This window comes from Palaemon carinicauda, chromosome 8 (assembly GCF_036898095.1).
Source record: "Palaemon carinicauda isolate YSFRI2023 chromosome 8, ASM3689809v2, whole genome shotgun sequence".
Classification (NCBI taxonomy): domain Eukaryota; kingdom Metazoa; phylum Arthropoda; class Malacostraca; order Decapoda; family Palaemonidae; genus Palaemon; species Palaemon carinicauda.
This window is the reverse complement of record NC_090732.1, coordinates 129,249,655-129,266,299: the sequence shown is the minus strand read 5'-3', so window position 1 is coordinate 129,266,299 and position 16,645 is coordinate 129,249,655. Positions and strand designations below refer to the sequence as shown.

Genomic DNA, 16,645 nt, shown 5'->3' with positions numbered 1-16,645 from the left:
CCTCTTTGCCATAGAGGCCTTCCTTCACCTGCAGTGAGGAGGCGCCTTTTTAGTTCAACGTCTTCTATGCAGTCCCCTGCAGAGGAGCCTCTAGACTGATCATCCGTCACTGCACCTGCATTGGTTCTGGACCTCTCTGCAGATCGTTCGCGATCTCCTTTGGTGGAAGGACGTCCTTTTAAAGGACACGTCGACCTTTCACTCGACAGACCTGCCGTCGCCATTCCTGCATGGGCCTAAGAAGGCTCCAACCGAGCGTGCTATTGCTCGCCAACAACTATGCGCTCACGAAACCTGACAAGCGCTCATTAGTAGCTCGTCATGCCCCATCACTGCATGCTGATCTTCCTTCTTACCCTAACACAGGGCATCAAGAGAGTACTTGCCAACATGCGCATACACTCCAGCAAGAGCATAGCTCCAACAAGCGCCATGCACGCCCTCATGCGCACATGCATCAACAATCTCCTGCGCGCCTTAAGCACACTGCACGAATGATCTCCTATGCGGCAGTGCCCATATGCGCGCCAGCGCTCACCTGCACGCAAATTGCCTGTGCGCCACGATGCGCACCATCCTACTCGCTGGGTAAAACCTGCGCGCCAACTTTCTTCTGATAGCAGGACTACTGACAAGTCAGCCATGCTGCCTTCACCCGCGTGTCAACCCTTACCAACGCGCCAGCGCTCAACTGCCCGCCAGCCTTCTCCCGCTCACATCCACAATGATATGCGCAGGCTCGTCAGTCCTCTCCTAGGGATGCGCGCCAACATTCTCCCGCGCGCCCCACATAAATCTACCGCGCTCCCGCACGCTAGGGGACTCTCCTGCACGCGTGCGCGCCTTACGCCTGTAACAAATGCGCACGAACACACTCCCGGGCGCTCTTCGTGATTCTCCTGTGCGCGTCATCAGTCTCCCGCGTGCAAGCGTTATTATCCTCCCGCGCGCAAGCGTCTATACCCTCCTGCGCGCAAGCGTCTATATCCTCCCGCGCGCAAGCGTCTGTGGCCTCCCGCGCGCAAGCGTCTGTGGCCTCCCGCGCGCAAGCCTACACATCTCAAAGAACGACGTCCGGCAAGGTCGCCATCGCCTCATTCCCCTCCCTGCAAAAGGACATGGTTTAACCATACCCATTTCTATACACAAGCAGCGAGTTAAAAAATTTCTGAAACTCCCTTTTTAAGGGAGATCTAATTATTCCATGACCTTATCACTTCAGTTCACAGGGACTTCCACTAATGAGTGATTGTATAATTTTAAAGGACAAAGGTTTGTATCTGTATAACAAAAAATTACAAATTTGGAAGATTTTTCTTTCTCCAAGTTGTAAAAACACATGTCTTTTAAGGAGCTTTCCCCCCTACTACGTCCTCTCTCGATCTTAGGGTCAATGGTAAAAAATAGCTAGACTGCATCAGGCAGCCTTGCTAAACGGATCCTCCAACCACACCTTAAATACCTTGTTATGAATTAGACTTTTTCAGCCTTGGCTGAATATAATCCAATTTTAAAGGGCTCATGATTGTGTACCTTTGAAAAATGAAAATTTATATTAAAATTATTGCATTACTTAAGTGTAACAGGAACATTGTTGTTTTTATATTACATATTTCATCAAATAGCAATGTTAAGTCATCAAAAAAGAATATTTTGATACTGGGTAGTTTATTATTAAGGTTTAAGGAACATCTTTGCTTATGTACTGTATTACTTAACAGAATATCGATACACTATTCTTTAAGGGGAAGAACTTACCTGTAAAGTATATTGATTCCCTTACCTCTTCTATTGATGCATTAGCCAGAGTAATTGAGCAAAGTACCTCTTCAAATGTTGCTAATGTGATTTTATCTATCAGCAGACATGGTCGAGTAAAGGTCCTTTGGGCACGGAGTAATGTCAGCATAGGCAGTACTTCATTACTTTTGCAACCTGGAGCTTATCCTCCTGAATTTGTGAGACAACAAGTACAGTCTAAGGTGAGTTGATGCATGCACTTCTTAATGTAAAAATCTTCCTCTCTTTCACATTTCAGATAGGGTTATAAATCTCTACCTTTTAGTTCATACACATATACAGTATTAACCACCACCTGCAAGATAGTGCCATGTCTTCAGCTACACTGGAAGAGTCATTGAACTGTTAAAAAGTTAGTTTATAATGACTGGTGATGCAAGGGGAATGCTCCGCCTACCCGCCTGTCACAGAATAGCCTCTTATGTCCTTGACCCAAACCAGTACGATTTAGTGATTTGCAGCTCTCTCGACTTTTGGATTTAGTCTAATACAAACTTTAATAGGAATATGCCTTCAGCAAAGGAAATGGCTGTTGAAATTTAACTTAGTGGTTACGGTAACCACTGACAGATGTTGTCAATCAGATGCTTACTTTTCACTTCTGCTGCAAGCAGTACAGACATACCGTACAACACTCTTGATACTTTCCTTAATTTGGATGTTTTAATTGTTTTACCTCTGCCAATGAAGTTGAGAGGAGGTTATGTTTTTGCCTGTTTGAAACTTTCAGGGACTAATTGTTATATTGAGACATGGAAGTGATTCAATTTTGAAAGTCCTAGGTCGAAGGTCAAGGTCGACCAAATTAATCCTAATCATAACTCTACCTTAAACTTTGCTACAGCCTAAAGTGATTCTGGAAAAGGTAAGCTGGTTTCGAGAAATACGCTGGAATAGTGGAGGTCTGTACTCCGAGTGCTTTTCTTTCTTTGTTTTTTTTCTTAGAAGAAATGGATGAGTGTAGACAAATCTGTCTGAAGAGGAATAAATTTAAGGGGAGCATCCGCCATTGAACCCAAAACCGTTGTTTATGACTGGAATATTCTAATGTTTCTATATGTTATACCAACTAGTACAAGTATAAATCTGAGCAAGTTTCATCAAATTCATCCTATTTTATTTTTAATGAATACTGTACAAAGTATTAAACCAAAAAAGATTAAATTCAATTTTTATCAAAAAGTACTGAATAGAATTGACTAAAAATTTCCATGAATCTTTATAAACAAATGGCCGGAGGAATTTTCCATATTTTCAGTATTTTATTTTATATAAATATCTATATATTTACATGTTTTTAAAAGTTAGAAAAAAAAGTTAGAAAAAATTCCTCCATAGAAAATATTGTAAATTTATTCTTCTTTACAACGATGTATTTGGATCTGAAATCGGTTGATAAATAGTTTTTAATGTCAATAAGTATAGTTTTGAGATATCGAAGTTCAGAGTTTTTCTATGAGAGTATGAACGAAAGCAAGGCGTTATAGCTCTCGTTAGCAAAGATCATTATCGATACTTATTTAGAACTAGTCTGAATTACTTGAACAACTAACTTTCTTACCTGATACAATTTCTACTCATTACCGCAAGCATGGCCCCAAGTCTCTTGCCCCCCCCCCCCCCCCCCCCCCATTAGGGTTAATGGTCATTTGACGTGAGTGTGTCAGGAGATGCCAACTCCCTCGTAGCTTGTTTAGCTTTTACAGGATCTGGAAAGTACCTCCCTCCTAATCTTCACTTTTTACTTCTTTTCGCTTTGGGCATTATGAAAAGTTGAAGTCAAGTTACCGATATTTTGAAAAGAAAACAAAACCACTCAAAGTGTAAACAACGAATCACTGACACTTGTGCACGCTTCTGCTTCAGGAGTGTATTGATTCTAAATACTGAATTCGTTGTTGTTCCATTGTCTCGTGGGTGAGATACATGTCTGCCAGATGTATAAAAATATCGAAAAAATACAAAAAAATTGTTGTATATATGCAAAAGCAATGTGTGGGATGAACCTACATATAGGTAGAATGATGTAACCATTTAAAAACCACTATATCTTCTTTATATATAAGAATTAATGCCAGAAACTTCTAGAGGGCACGTACGACATGTTTTGCCATAGATAGAAGTAATATCTCGATTTTTGGTATCTGAAAGTTTATATCTCCGTAACCATAGCGGATGCTCCCCTTAAGGAAGAATACTGGGAAATACTGAATAGTTGTTTCTAGATAATTCTAAAATGTGTGACAGGTTTCTGTGCAAACCTGCCTTTAACCTCATCATCCTTGTTTCTGTTGTAGGGGCATTACTTCTGTCATCCCCTCACTTTGTGGTAGTACTGTACATTGACAATGCAAACCTAGGAAATTAGCCTTGGTTGGACATGTCGATGGGAGGAGGTTTTTACTGCCACCAAGTTATCCTAAGGTGCCCTAGCTGTATCTTCCCAACTCCTCGATAACCCATGGAGGTGCTGAAGGATATAATTCCTGTTGGTAGCCTATTATTTCTTCTTCTGTCTCCTCATACTGAACTCCTGGTGACCTTGCGCCTACGGCAACCAGATCACTTGTTCATTCCCGCCTGTCTAGTCAATGTGTCAGAAATTTTCATTGCTTGGACAATAGGAACAAGACCAAGTAACTATCCAAGAATGCTCTTATGAGCACAGATACTCCTTCACATGCTCCCAAACAGCTGCAAGGTTTTACACCATCGAGTGTCCCGAGTTCATTGCCTGATACTGCACTCACTGGTGAGGCTAAAGTTTGTGGTTGTCATACTCTGGGGGTTGGGGGTGGGATAGCCAAAGTTAGTTCTGCTTTGGAAGGGAAATCTGATTGACACAACTTTCACTTTCTTTAGAGCACATTCCAAGTTCCTTTCTCGGCCCAGACCGTACTTTCTCAGGAGGAGCATGTCAAGACTTCTTCCTTTGTGAGGGAGGAGGAGTCCAGGAACCAAGGGTGTGTTGTCCCAACAGCACCAGACTCCAATCTGGGGAGGGCAGAGGCAGAGAATCCTGAGATGGAGTATTTATTCGTCAATGTTCTTGCACTCGTTTTTGGGTGCAATAAATTTGGAGATGTTACCATGGCTCCTTTGAAATGTGGTTTGGTGGTCATTGATCTGCATTTTGTTGCCTCTCAAGAATCTAAGAGCTCTCTTTAGTTGCCATGGTTGAAAATTGCTTGGACAGAGGAAATTCTCAGATCTCCAGGCCTACAAATTGTGTGGTTGAGCTAGTCAAATAAGATCCTGTCTCCCTCATTCTTGTCAGAAAGTTAAAATTCTAGTAAGAGGAATGTTCTCTTCTCAGCTCTTAATTCAGCTGCCTTAGATTCCTCTTATGTGGCCAGCCTCCAGGCAGCTTTCTGGATTGACCAGTGGTTCAGTGCAGTCAACTACTATGCCACTAGTAAAGATTTATAAAATTGGGAACTTTTACTAAGTATAGCTTCCCTTGCTTTTCAAGGTAAGTTGGACAAGAAAAGGCATTGGCTTTGAGCAGTGCACCAGTGCTGGAAGCTACAGTCCTCTTATCCTCAGAAAAGAGGCAACAATGAAGTGGAAGAATGCTAGCCATAACTCCCTGCTCCATTGTGCAGTCACCTTTAAGAACCCAGGCCATTCAAAAGCAGCTGCAGTGAGACCCCCAGTCTCTGCCACTACTCAAAGATTAGCTTTGAATAATCTCCAAAAGCCTCAAAGCCCAATTATGACATCCAGCTGCTCCCGTCCTCCTAAGAAAGGTGCAGACAGCATTCCACCCGTACACAACCAACCGGACCAGTTTAGGAAGGGTAATAGAGAGAAAAAAGGAGGAAGGGGATGCTAAGCTAGCGGTCCACTCCTCCAGTTGCCATGAATGAGGGAGTGCTTGTCATGCCATAGGGCGGTGATGCAGAGACATAGAGCAGTTCAGTGGATTTGTGAAGTATTTTTGGGGTATACTGTTACACACTGGATCTAACACTGATACTGGTAAGCTACACGTCTGAGCACCATTTTTATTAGGTTCTCCTCTACATCCTTAATTTTATCTCTTTCATTTTTCTGTTTTTTCAGATCATTTTGAGTTTCCTCTTGGCCTACTAATGGTATTTTTAAAAATAACTATTTAAAGAAGCTTGTTTCTGCCTACTTTGATGGTTTCCTTCTGCTTAAGAATTGTGTCTATCATTGACAGATTTCGACCATATTCCCTAAGATCACACTCGACTGCTTGCCAGCCTCATTATTCATGATTGTCTCCATAGAAAGCATCCTCCTCCTCTTTCCCTGAACATGTGCAGCATTCTTAGGACCTATGGCTAATAATGTACAAGTTAAATAACGCAACATAATACTGTTCAGTACAGTAACTAAAAGCACAAAAGCGAAATCACCAATATGAACTCAATCTGAACGGTAGTGCTGCCTAAACGAGATGGTCAAGGATCTCCAATACATTGATGTATGATGGGGAAGATGCTGTCCAATAGGAGAGCAGGATCTTACGGCAGTTACTAGCATCAGCGTAGGGAGATAACCAATGGGAGAGTGGAACGATGGTGGCGAGTATACAGTTTGGCAGCACACAAATTTTGAAATTATTCTAGGCGGCCGGACAAATTTCTTACTGTACTGTATCTTGTTTCGTGTCATAATAAGAGGCAAAAAAATCTTTAGTCTCATTTCATGTCATGAATTTTTTGTATACAGAAACATTCGCATCAAGAGGTATCACTGTTTTACTATGACACTGTATTACATAACATCGATTAGGTTTTATTTATTTTTCTACTGTTTTCATGTTCTTTGCTATTTGTACTTCCTGGAAACATGCTGTATGTGAATTAATGTTAGAGAAAATCTGTTAATTTCTGAAGATACCTTTTTTTGTTGGTTCAACGTCTTTTAGGTATTTACGTAATATTTCTGTTAGCCAAATAAATGATGGTAGAGGTAATGCTGCTTTTTTTCACCCATCATCAATAACGGAACACTGCTTAAAGATGATTTTGATGAGAGGGATGAAATTCAGACAAGCATAACCTCTGCAGTGACCAAGGTGATCTAGAAATTGAAAAGTTGACTTTAACAGCCCCTACAAAATAGTGAGTAGGTTAAAATAAAGTCAGCTGCAGAGTAAAGAATGCGCAGATTGTATTTTATGAACTATCACTGCTAGGATTCTGGTGGGACATATTTATTCTGGCATTCTATGATTAATGGGGCTTTGATAAACAAACTTTAGTTTTGATTGTCTACAAACCACCCCAACTAAAAGTTTTTAGGGATACAGATAAGCATATAAATATTTTTCAAGATAACAAAATTTATTTTGAATTTGAAAAAGCTTTGTTAAAGTATACTAAAAAGCAAATAATCATCTATCAGTATTCCAGAAAAATATTTTACTCAAGCACACTATTTGGACTTTTCTTAGAATAAAATTAGACTCAATAAATGAACAATGCTTGGTGAGCAAGTGTAATATTAGGGTGTTACTTTTACCAGATACATATTTTACTAATTGTCGACCTTTTATTTCTTGCTATCATGTTGACTGCCTTGGCGTGTGTACAGTTGGAAGAGCTGACAAGTGACTTGAGCCATGGTCATGGAGCAGTTCGCCTTCTTTTGAGACGCTGGGGAAGACTGGTCAAAAGGCTCATCCACCGAACAGCACAAAGCCTCACAAAGTGAAAAGTCTCACCTCTGTTTTCTATTTTAGCCTTAAGTAACCCTGCAACTTGAATGTTACCTTAACAGAGGGATCCATGTAAATCATTTTAGATTGGAGCAAGGAAATCAAAGGTATAGCATGAAGTAGGTTTAGGACTTTTTCAAGTAAAATACGAAATGGTTGGGAATTGCAAATAGGTAATTTTAGAATGAAGCAAGGAAATCAAAGATATAGTCTGAATAGGTTAAGGACTTTTTAGAAGAAAATTCTTAATGGTTGAAAATTGCAATAGTGCATTAACAAGGAAATCACAATGTTCTAAAATCCATTGCTTATAACTTTTGTAAAGAAAATGGCTAAAGATGTCTGGATTGGTATTACTGTCGAACAATAATTCCCCAAACGTTTAACAGCACATATCACACATTAAATGTACTTATTTACATGGATCTTTATTTAAACAAATATATTTGAAAAGCTGGATAATATAATTTTTACACATTTATTAACATGGCTATTTACAGATGACTGCAAAATATTTAATTTCTCTTATTTCAGTTAAGATTAAAATTAAAGTTTAGAATTTTTAATTGGTGAAAATATCTAGACCCACTTTTGTTCCTATGTGAAATACAAACCATTGTCCTTTAAGTAGGGAATGTGTTTTCAGCACAAGCTGGAGAGCCGTTGAATCGTTTAAACAGGGAGTCGAGCAACAGGCGGGAGCGAGGACCTCGAACCCTTACCTGTCAAAATCTTGTCACTTCAATGTTTTTAGCTGCATCAACTACAGTACTATACATACTATACATAATGATGTACCCTGAATCAAACTTTTCATTTTCTTTTAGGAAATGAATCTAGCTGTTGATTATGATGTGAAGCAAGACACTTATACAAGAGAGGATGGAGTTTACATACGGTTTTTGTTAAATAGGCTGTAGATCCACATTGTGTTCTTGGTAGGGGCAGGATTGTTTGCAATCATCCCAGTGTGCCAAATGTAGGTTGTGGCCTCCTATGCAGTGTCAGGCATATGTCTTAAAGGAGAAAGAGAGAGCATTACTCATTGGGTGCATCTCCTACCGCCTCTCCTGCGCTTACATGCCTGCCTCTGTCCCCAAGGAGTTTGTATCAGGATCATGTAGTCTTCAGAGTTAAGTTGACAGGCTTTCAGGTTCTAGTGGGATGTAAGATTCTGTCACTGTTTTTCGCACCCCATTCACCGTAGACGATGATTGTGACCTAAGAAAGGTTTTGGTCTCCTTAGATCATTTAGGTAGGCTTCTCAGTACTGTACCTGTTTCTTCCTTTGGTGACATTGATAGTGGAGAGCTTGGTCAGCCCTCGGGTGCTGGGGTCTCCTGTGATGTCTGCGATAGTTCCCTCTCCTTGGGCATACGGTGGCCTGGGGCAGAAAGGACGTGTTGTCCCAGTGGTTGGGGGGGACAGTTCCCTGTGCATCTCCCCTGTCCTGGATACCCCTTTGCTCCTCCTTCCCTGTGCACCCCAATCCTTGTATCTGGGGCCCTGGGGCTTCCACTCCCCTTTAAGTGTGCCTACCCCTCCCAGTGACAGTATTCCCCAGTGTTGTGGTTCTGGTTGGAGTCACCCCTTAGGGGACAGTTACAGTATTGTCTGGGTCTTCAGTGATGGTTGGAAAGAGAAAGAAACTTAAAAGTTCTTCTTCCACCTCCAACTCCTCTTCCTCGTCATCCCCTTCGATTTCTGATTTTGTTCACACTTCTTCTAAAGAGAAGAGGGATAGAGGATAAAGTCGGAGAAGTTCAGTCCACAGTACTGTAATTGTAGGAAGGGCTCCTTAAGCCACCACCTCATTCAGGGAAAATGGACATACCAGCACCCAAATGGCTTCTAGTCCTGTGGGGATGGATCCATGGCCCTGTGTTTCAGTCCCCCGAGGCTGATGAATGGGGCTTGGCTTGGGTCCCTTGCTACCCTGACATCAAAGTGAGAAAGGTGTTACGGCCAATACATGGGGCCAGGGCCATGACATCACCTTGCCCCCCTTGGGCTAGGGCTCAGGACTACAGCTATAGCAGGACAGCTGTTATCCCCGTGTTTAGGCCCCAATAGGGTCGATGCATGGACAACAGTAGTAACATCTGTTTTGAAGTTAGTGTTTGATTACACCAGGGGTCAACATTAAGCCCGTTTTTATTTGCGGTGGCCATGGATGTGTTAAGTGAAGAGAGTTGTGGGAGTTACTATATACAGTTGATTTGGTGATTACCACTGAAAATGAGAAAGATTTACCGAAAAGGGTTGTAGAGTAGCAAGAGACTTTGGAGAAAGGGGACTTGAGAGTAAATGTGATTAAGACAGAGGCTATGGTAAGCAATAAGGAAAGTAGGGCAGGATAGCCATGCATGAAAGTAGAGGCTCTGTTGTAAAACAGGTGGAACAATTTAGATACTTGGGATCTACTATAAGTCAGGAGGGAGGATGGAAGTGGAGAATAGAGCAGAAGTCATGACCCTGGGTCACCTGGAGGCGGGCTAAGAGTTTATGTCCCTGTGTAACACTTTTAGCCACCCAGTTAATGAAGGTACCTCAGCATTGTCTCCAATTTAGGCTGGCCATTGAAATCTTGCTTCTTCCTCAATCCCTGATACTTTGGTAGTGCAAGTTAGAAGGATGACACTATTCAAATCTTTCATTGCATGTTTGTGTGCAGTGAAGACCAAGAGTTTAGAGTAGAGGGATTTTCTACCCATACCCCAGGCACTGGGACGTGGATCATCCCTCTGCCCCGTCCAGTAGAGGGAAGAGTACAGTATAAGTACTCCTAACATGACTGCTGTATTCAGTGCCAGGGATCCTTTAACCACTGTTGTCAGCCTTCCTGATCCATCTTCATTCGCTGGTTATGTGATTTGTGTGGGGTGGCCGGGAATGAATCATTGGAGCAACGTGTACCCTATTCCCTTGCTTGGTAAGAGGGTATTACTACTACTACTACTACTACTACCACTACTACTACTACTACTACTACTACTACTAGCTAAGCTACAATCATTGTTGGAAAAGCAGGATGTTATAAACCCGAGGGCTCCAACGGGAAAAATAGCTATAAGGAAGTGAAATAAGGAAACTGATAGAACAGTATGACTGAGTGTACCCTCAAGCAAGAGAACTCTAACTCATTACCCAAGACTAGAGAAAATTGGTTAGATTTTGGAGTATACTTCTATTACCATAGCTAAAAAGTCTCTTTTACCCTTACACAGTGGAAAGTAGCCACTGGACAATTACAGCGTAGTAGTAACACATTGAGTGCCAACATAGTACAGTACTTGTATACTTGGAATTCATCTATGGCTAAGACACTGGACCTTGGACTGGTGCTGATGAACATCCGTGCACAAATTCATGTGTGCAATAGTCTGAGGAAGGCTACCCGAGATCCCCCTTAGGGAGGGGCTTCAGTCATTGAGCGACACCTGGTGACCCGCAAGGGTACCTGGCTATTTCTGGGACTACCCTGGTCTCTCTATTCTCAGCCAAGTTAGCTGAGAAGTAGCTTTGTTACAGGACTTAAGAACTTTTTGGTGCAGGGTCAGCAAGAAAAGACTCTGAGCCTTGCCTGCAGCTCTTTTGAGCTACCCAACCTCCTCATTCCAGGCAGTGGGATGGTGGAAAAAAGGAAGCAGAGGGATACGCTGTTGCCAGCGTTCACTCCACCATTCTTGTGTGTGAGAGTAGGGAATTGTTTGCTGTGCCTTAGGGCAAACGCGCATTGGCATATGGCCAATTCTTGGCTCGCAGGAGGCCTTCAGGACAGTTACTTTCTACCACCCTCCCTTTTACTCTTTTAACGTGTCGATCTGTAATTTATGCGCTTCCACTGCTGAGTGTGTTCAGATACCAGCTAGACCTAAAATTTGCAAACTCAATGGCAAGACCCCATCTTTGCCTTCAAGAGAAATCTTGCAGTCAGTTAGGTGTTCAAGATTGGGGTGTGTATACACCAGATCACCTTCATGGCCTTTATTCTACAGGAATAACTGCAAGTCCCTTGACGCTTTGTGCCTAGGCTTGTAGTGGCTGCTCAAGGAGTGATGTAGTAAGCCCAGATACCATAAAGGACAGTAAGCATCTTGTCTAAGGTAATGGATAGATGTAAGTTTGGAATAGAGGCAGAAAACTTCATTCTTTCTGCCCCTCTCTGAGGGATTAAGCTTTACTCACTGGATCTGACTTGATGCTGGAATACATTTCAGAGCTCTATTTTTTAGAAGCTAGAGAAGTTCTTCTCCATCTTTCCTAGATGAGAAGGATGGTGGAGTATATACCAACCCATTGATTGATCGTCATACACCAAGTACTGTATATTATTTTAGACTGCTTTCCCCTTTGGAGGAAGGTATCCTTCCTTTGAACATGTACCATTCTTCTTAGACAGGCCAGGACCTATCGCCCTATTCATCCAAATAATAAACAGATAGGAGGTTGCTGAAATAGTTCCTTCGCTCATGTATGGGACCAGGTACATAGACAATTGCAGGGAAGAAAAATAAGCTACCAGTTCGATTCTACGGACTTCCGACCCACCAAGCAGTAATTCTTCCTACCTAAGGGACAATGGTTTGTTTTTCACGCAAGAACAAATTACATTACTTTTTAATTAATTTGTAGTTTTCGTAGCTATACAAGCCCAAGTACTTTAGTTAAAACTTCCCTCCTCAACTGCCCCTCTTAAGTCCTGAGCCAAAAGATCATAAGTGGAGGAATTTTGACAGGTAAGAGGCGGGGTTCTTCGCCCTCAACTCCAACCTGTCGCTCAACTACTGGTTAAACGATTTAACGACTGCCCAGCTCATGCTAAAAACATAGTCCCCTTTTGAAGGACTGGTTTGTATAGCAAGGAAAATTATAAATAACTTTTAAAATTAGTGAAATTCTCTTTATCATAAAGTATTCTGAATGAGTTGATAAATACTGAAGCTTTTCACATCTGTCTGGTAGAAAAATAGACTATATTATTTTTCAAAGTACTAAAGGCAAAGCATAAATAAGAAACTTTGATTTGTTTTTATAATAACAGAAATTCCTAATGAAATATGAAAGAACATAACACTTGTTTAGTTATTTCCTAAATTAAGCATATCATGATGTTAACTGCAGGGAAATCTATATAGTTTTCATTAAATATTTTCAATTTCAAAAGCTAAATTCAATACAGTTTACTTAAAAACTACTAAACAATAGTTTATATAATATAAACATTGTCATTGTTAACTATGAAATATTTAAAATTACAGTAGGGTATAAAAAATAAATATCCTTAGCAAAATAGTATTCTTGTAAGATATGTACATTAATAACTAGTTTCACTTAAAGTAACAGATCTGTGCTCATCTTCTGTATGTTTTCTTCTAAACAATGGCTTGAAATAGAATTTCTTATTAAGCAACCAACCCCTTGTTATAAAGTTTGCACTGTAGTTTATATTATTCTGAAAGTTACAGTTGCTAAAAGGAAGTACAAAATTTTCAGATGGCTAGAAAGCTAAATATCATATTAGTAAAAATAAGCTAGGGTGACATGGTTTGTATTCATTGGTAAAATATATTCTAGATATCACTTATAGTATAGAAAGAGGGTTCTTACTGAAAAAAAGTAATTCCCAATTAACAAAATTCTTGCATAAAAGAAACTTCTATTCTCTCTCTATTTGTACAGTATTAGTCAAGTGCCAATTTTAAGTTCTCATGTCCTTTTGTGTAGTACACAGCATATCATTTTTCTGGCAGCTTGAATAGCACCTGATCACATTTTGAAAATATTTTACAATACAGTATTTACACTTCAAAAAGATTTCAACTCAAAGGCAATGTCGTTATTTAGGGAAGAAAATAAGATTAATCAGAATTTAGGACAGGTTAAAATTCAGAATTTTAAATAGAGTACAAAGTCCAAGTATTGGAATACAATTTATTAATATGATATTGTAAATGTAGCAAAAATAAAATTAAAGTTTATTTCCCTTGTTTGTCCATAAGTAAATTTTGATAGTAAAGCCTTGAAACCAAAGTTCGTAATTATATTCAATTATTGTCATAAAATTCTTTATTGCAGTACTAAATAGTTTTTATACGTATCTTCCTTCTCTTTTCAAAGAAGCATTTAATTTTCATGTTCCAAAAATCCAATATCCTTCTTCTTTTCAGATACAAATTTCCTAGTGAAGATATTTATATGGTGTGTAGGCCAATAGGACTAATGTAGTTGTTAACTTTAATTTAATTACTGATGACCAGATTTTGACTGCAATTGGACTTTTTCCCTGTAAGAATTGTCACTAAACTGGGTCATTCACTAAATAAACATGGCAAATACTATTTTGGGATAAATTTCTAAGTGTAAAGTATCAAAAATAAAAAATAAATTTCCTTAAAATCTTACACAATTTCAATAATTATTGAAATTGTGTAAGATTTTAAGGAAATTTATTTTTTCTTTTTGATACTTTACACTTAGAAATTTATCCCAAAATAGTATTTGCCATGTTTATTTAGTGACAATTCTTGCAGACAACCAAGCTCAGATTTGGTTATAAAGTTGCCATGAGATACCAGTTTCTCCTTCATTGTTATTAGAAGTAATATTTTATATTTTAGGTCTGAAAATGTGGAAAACAGTATAGCACTTGACTTGTAATTCTATATATAGTTAGCTTTTATGGTTTAAACTAAGAGTTCTGACAAGGTCATCAAGCCCTTCAGCACTGTTGCTTGTGACATTCTTATTTAGGCTCTACAGCCCCTCAGTTATACAATATCACACTTCTCCGAGAGTTAGATGCTTACAAAATTAATTCACATGTCAATATGAGGCTCAGTAAGTGTCGTTCTGCTGTTCTAATTACTTTTTATGTTCAACAAAATTCTTTTCAGAAATCTATGATTATTGTGCTGTATATCTAAATTTTTATATTTGTCAATAAACAAAATTTTACAATAAGACAAGACAAAATTATTCAAAACTTCTATTGCACTTTGAAGCTCGTAAGGCTTTACAAAGTTGAAAGTCACCGTTTTACATATAATTTTTGCACCAGCATCAACAATTGAAACTTTAGTCCTGAACCTCAAATTACCTTTATAGGGGTGGTTTAATAATTATTAGGGCCGTTTCAATAAGAGTGCACCTAGTTACTTGCACCACTTCTCATTTTTCTTTTCTGTACCAAAAATCACACTGAACTCTACTGCCTTCCTGAATCCCAATTTTCCATTAATATAATGAATGCAGAGTTCACTAAAAGGTTTCATTCAGCAAATATTTTATTTTATGTAGATGCTCAACAGCTTTGGTTGCTTTTAATTAAGCTATATCATTTTGTGCTAACCTTGTGAATTTTTCTTGTATCTCAGATGCTGTGTACTTGTGTAAGTTTTGAGTGTTGTGAACCTTATTAGACCCTCACTTACAGACACTTCTGTAAGTCGGAGGCATTTTGGACTAGGTATAAAGCCTTTATGGCTCATGGTTATAAGGAGTGAAAGTTAATTACGAGTGAAAGTTAATTACGAGAAGGATAAACTCTATATTAACTTACATCCTCCTAGCTGTCCAACATCTTTTAAATGTTATCAGTTTTAAACTGATGAAGATTATATCATTCATGATCCCTACGGAAGTCTAAGAATATAACATTGCATTAAATTTTCATAATAATATTAATCCAACTTCATCCAGCAATCTTTAATTTTAAACATGAACGCATCCAAATTTGTAAAAACAATTCTTATACAGTATTCCTAAGTTACAAAGAATTTAATTGCTTTGAGAGTTCCTTTCCTCTACCCCATTAATTGGTACAATTCCTGGGTTCTGTAGAGGCAAGAAAATTAAAGGGTAGTGTAAGAGGATTTATTCACTACTAAGACTGTCTCAATCCTAACAAAACACTAAAAATTTTAACTAAATATTTTGCATCAATTAAAGAAAATGATAGTTACATGCATTGTTAGTTCAAACTGTAAAATGTATTCTTTATATATTGAAATTACTTAATTTTTATGTATGCAATGATTGTGTAACTTTTCATATTTCCATGTTGTACATTATCAGTGTAATGTTCAATGTATCTAAAATAACTATCTTTCTTCTCCCTAAATGTAAATAATGCATATCAGTGAGTCTTAGAATAATACAATATGTAAGCCAGCTCAAGAAATAAAAGAAATGTTGGAGTTATATTTATACTAATCCTGTCTTTTGTTTTAAATATTTTGGAAACTAATAGAAATTCATTGGAGTATAAGAAATTCAATTTGCAATATTCCCAGATATTCAACTTGGAGTCTTCAACATTTTCGGTTCGTTAAAGATTGGTAACAAAAGGTCGTTAGGAAACGGCATGTGAGTGAGGGGTAAGGGTACTACCTACTCTGTTTGCGTTTACCTTTTCCTTTAGTTAGAGGTGTGTGCCCAGAAAAAGTTATAATTGTTCCTGCACAGCATACAAACCCTTTTTCTTTGATTAGGGAATCAGACGTTAAAAGTTTAGTAACGAAAGGTTATCTAATCGGTTGAGGAGTGAGGCGAGGAGCCCTGACCCCTTCCAGTTGGATATTATTTACTTAAGTTTCGATTGCTTTTGTGGATGGACATACAAGACAGTGCTCTGTATAATCAATAGTCAGCCTTCAGTCTTTGCAGATTAGGTCATTCCCGATACAGAGAACCGTATAACCTACAGTACAGTATTAAATGAAAATTCCCCCATTTGCTTTTTTTGCGATAAGTACTCTCACGGCAAACCGACTATTTCAAACTGATAGTGCTCCTTTGCACCCTCATGCCTCGGACTGTTTCTACACAGCACAATATTATTTCTCCTACTTGCTTGGCCTCACTTTCTCATTGTCTGATCTCTCATCTGCATCTCTTGCTTGAGTCCTTTTTTGTGCCAGCATCACTTTGCCTTACTAAAACCTTCACGGCCACAAAGAGAACTGCTTCGACTTCTGAAAGTTCTGCCATATGGCAGAGGAAGGTCATAATGGGCATAGATAAAGTGCCCCATATGTACATGTATTGGTCACGAGATATCATTGGAGGGGGTCCATGGATATTTTTTTGTAAAAAAGTAATGTCTCGAGCACAATTTCTTTGCTTGCTGAAATTCTGAGGTTTGTTCCGTTA

General features: G+C 39.1%; 1 protein-coding gene across 4 annotated transcripts in view; it reads left to right on the top strand.

Moving 5' to 3' along the window:
- Positions 1–15,011, top strand: part of LOC137645916 (uncharacterized) — a 560,984-nt gene extending 545,973 nt beyond the window's left edge. For 3 of the 4 annotated variants that reach the window (XM_068378960.1, XM_068378961.1, XM_068378959.1), the window contains 2 exons: positions 1,862–1,982; positions 7,369–15,011. In XM_068378960.1, the coding sequence (XP_068235061.1) occupies positions 1,862–1,982; positions 7,369–7,488 (241 nt within the window). In that variant the 3' untranslated portion in view covers positions 7,489–15,011. The remainder of the gene's footprint in view (positions 1–1,861; positions 1,983–7,368) is intronic. The other variant, XM_068378962.1, reaches the window with a different exon arrangement.
- Positions 15,012–16,645: the final 1,634 nt, after the last annotated feature.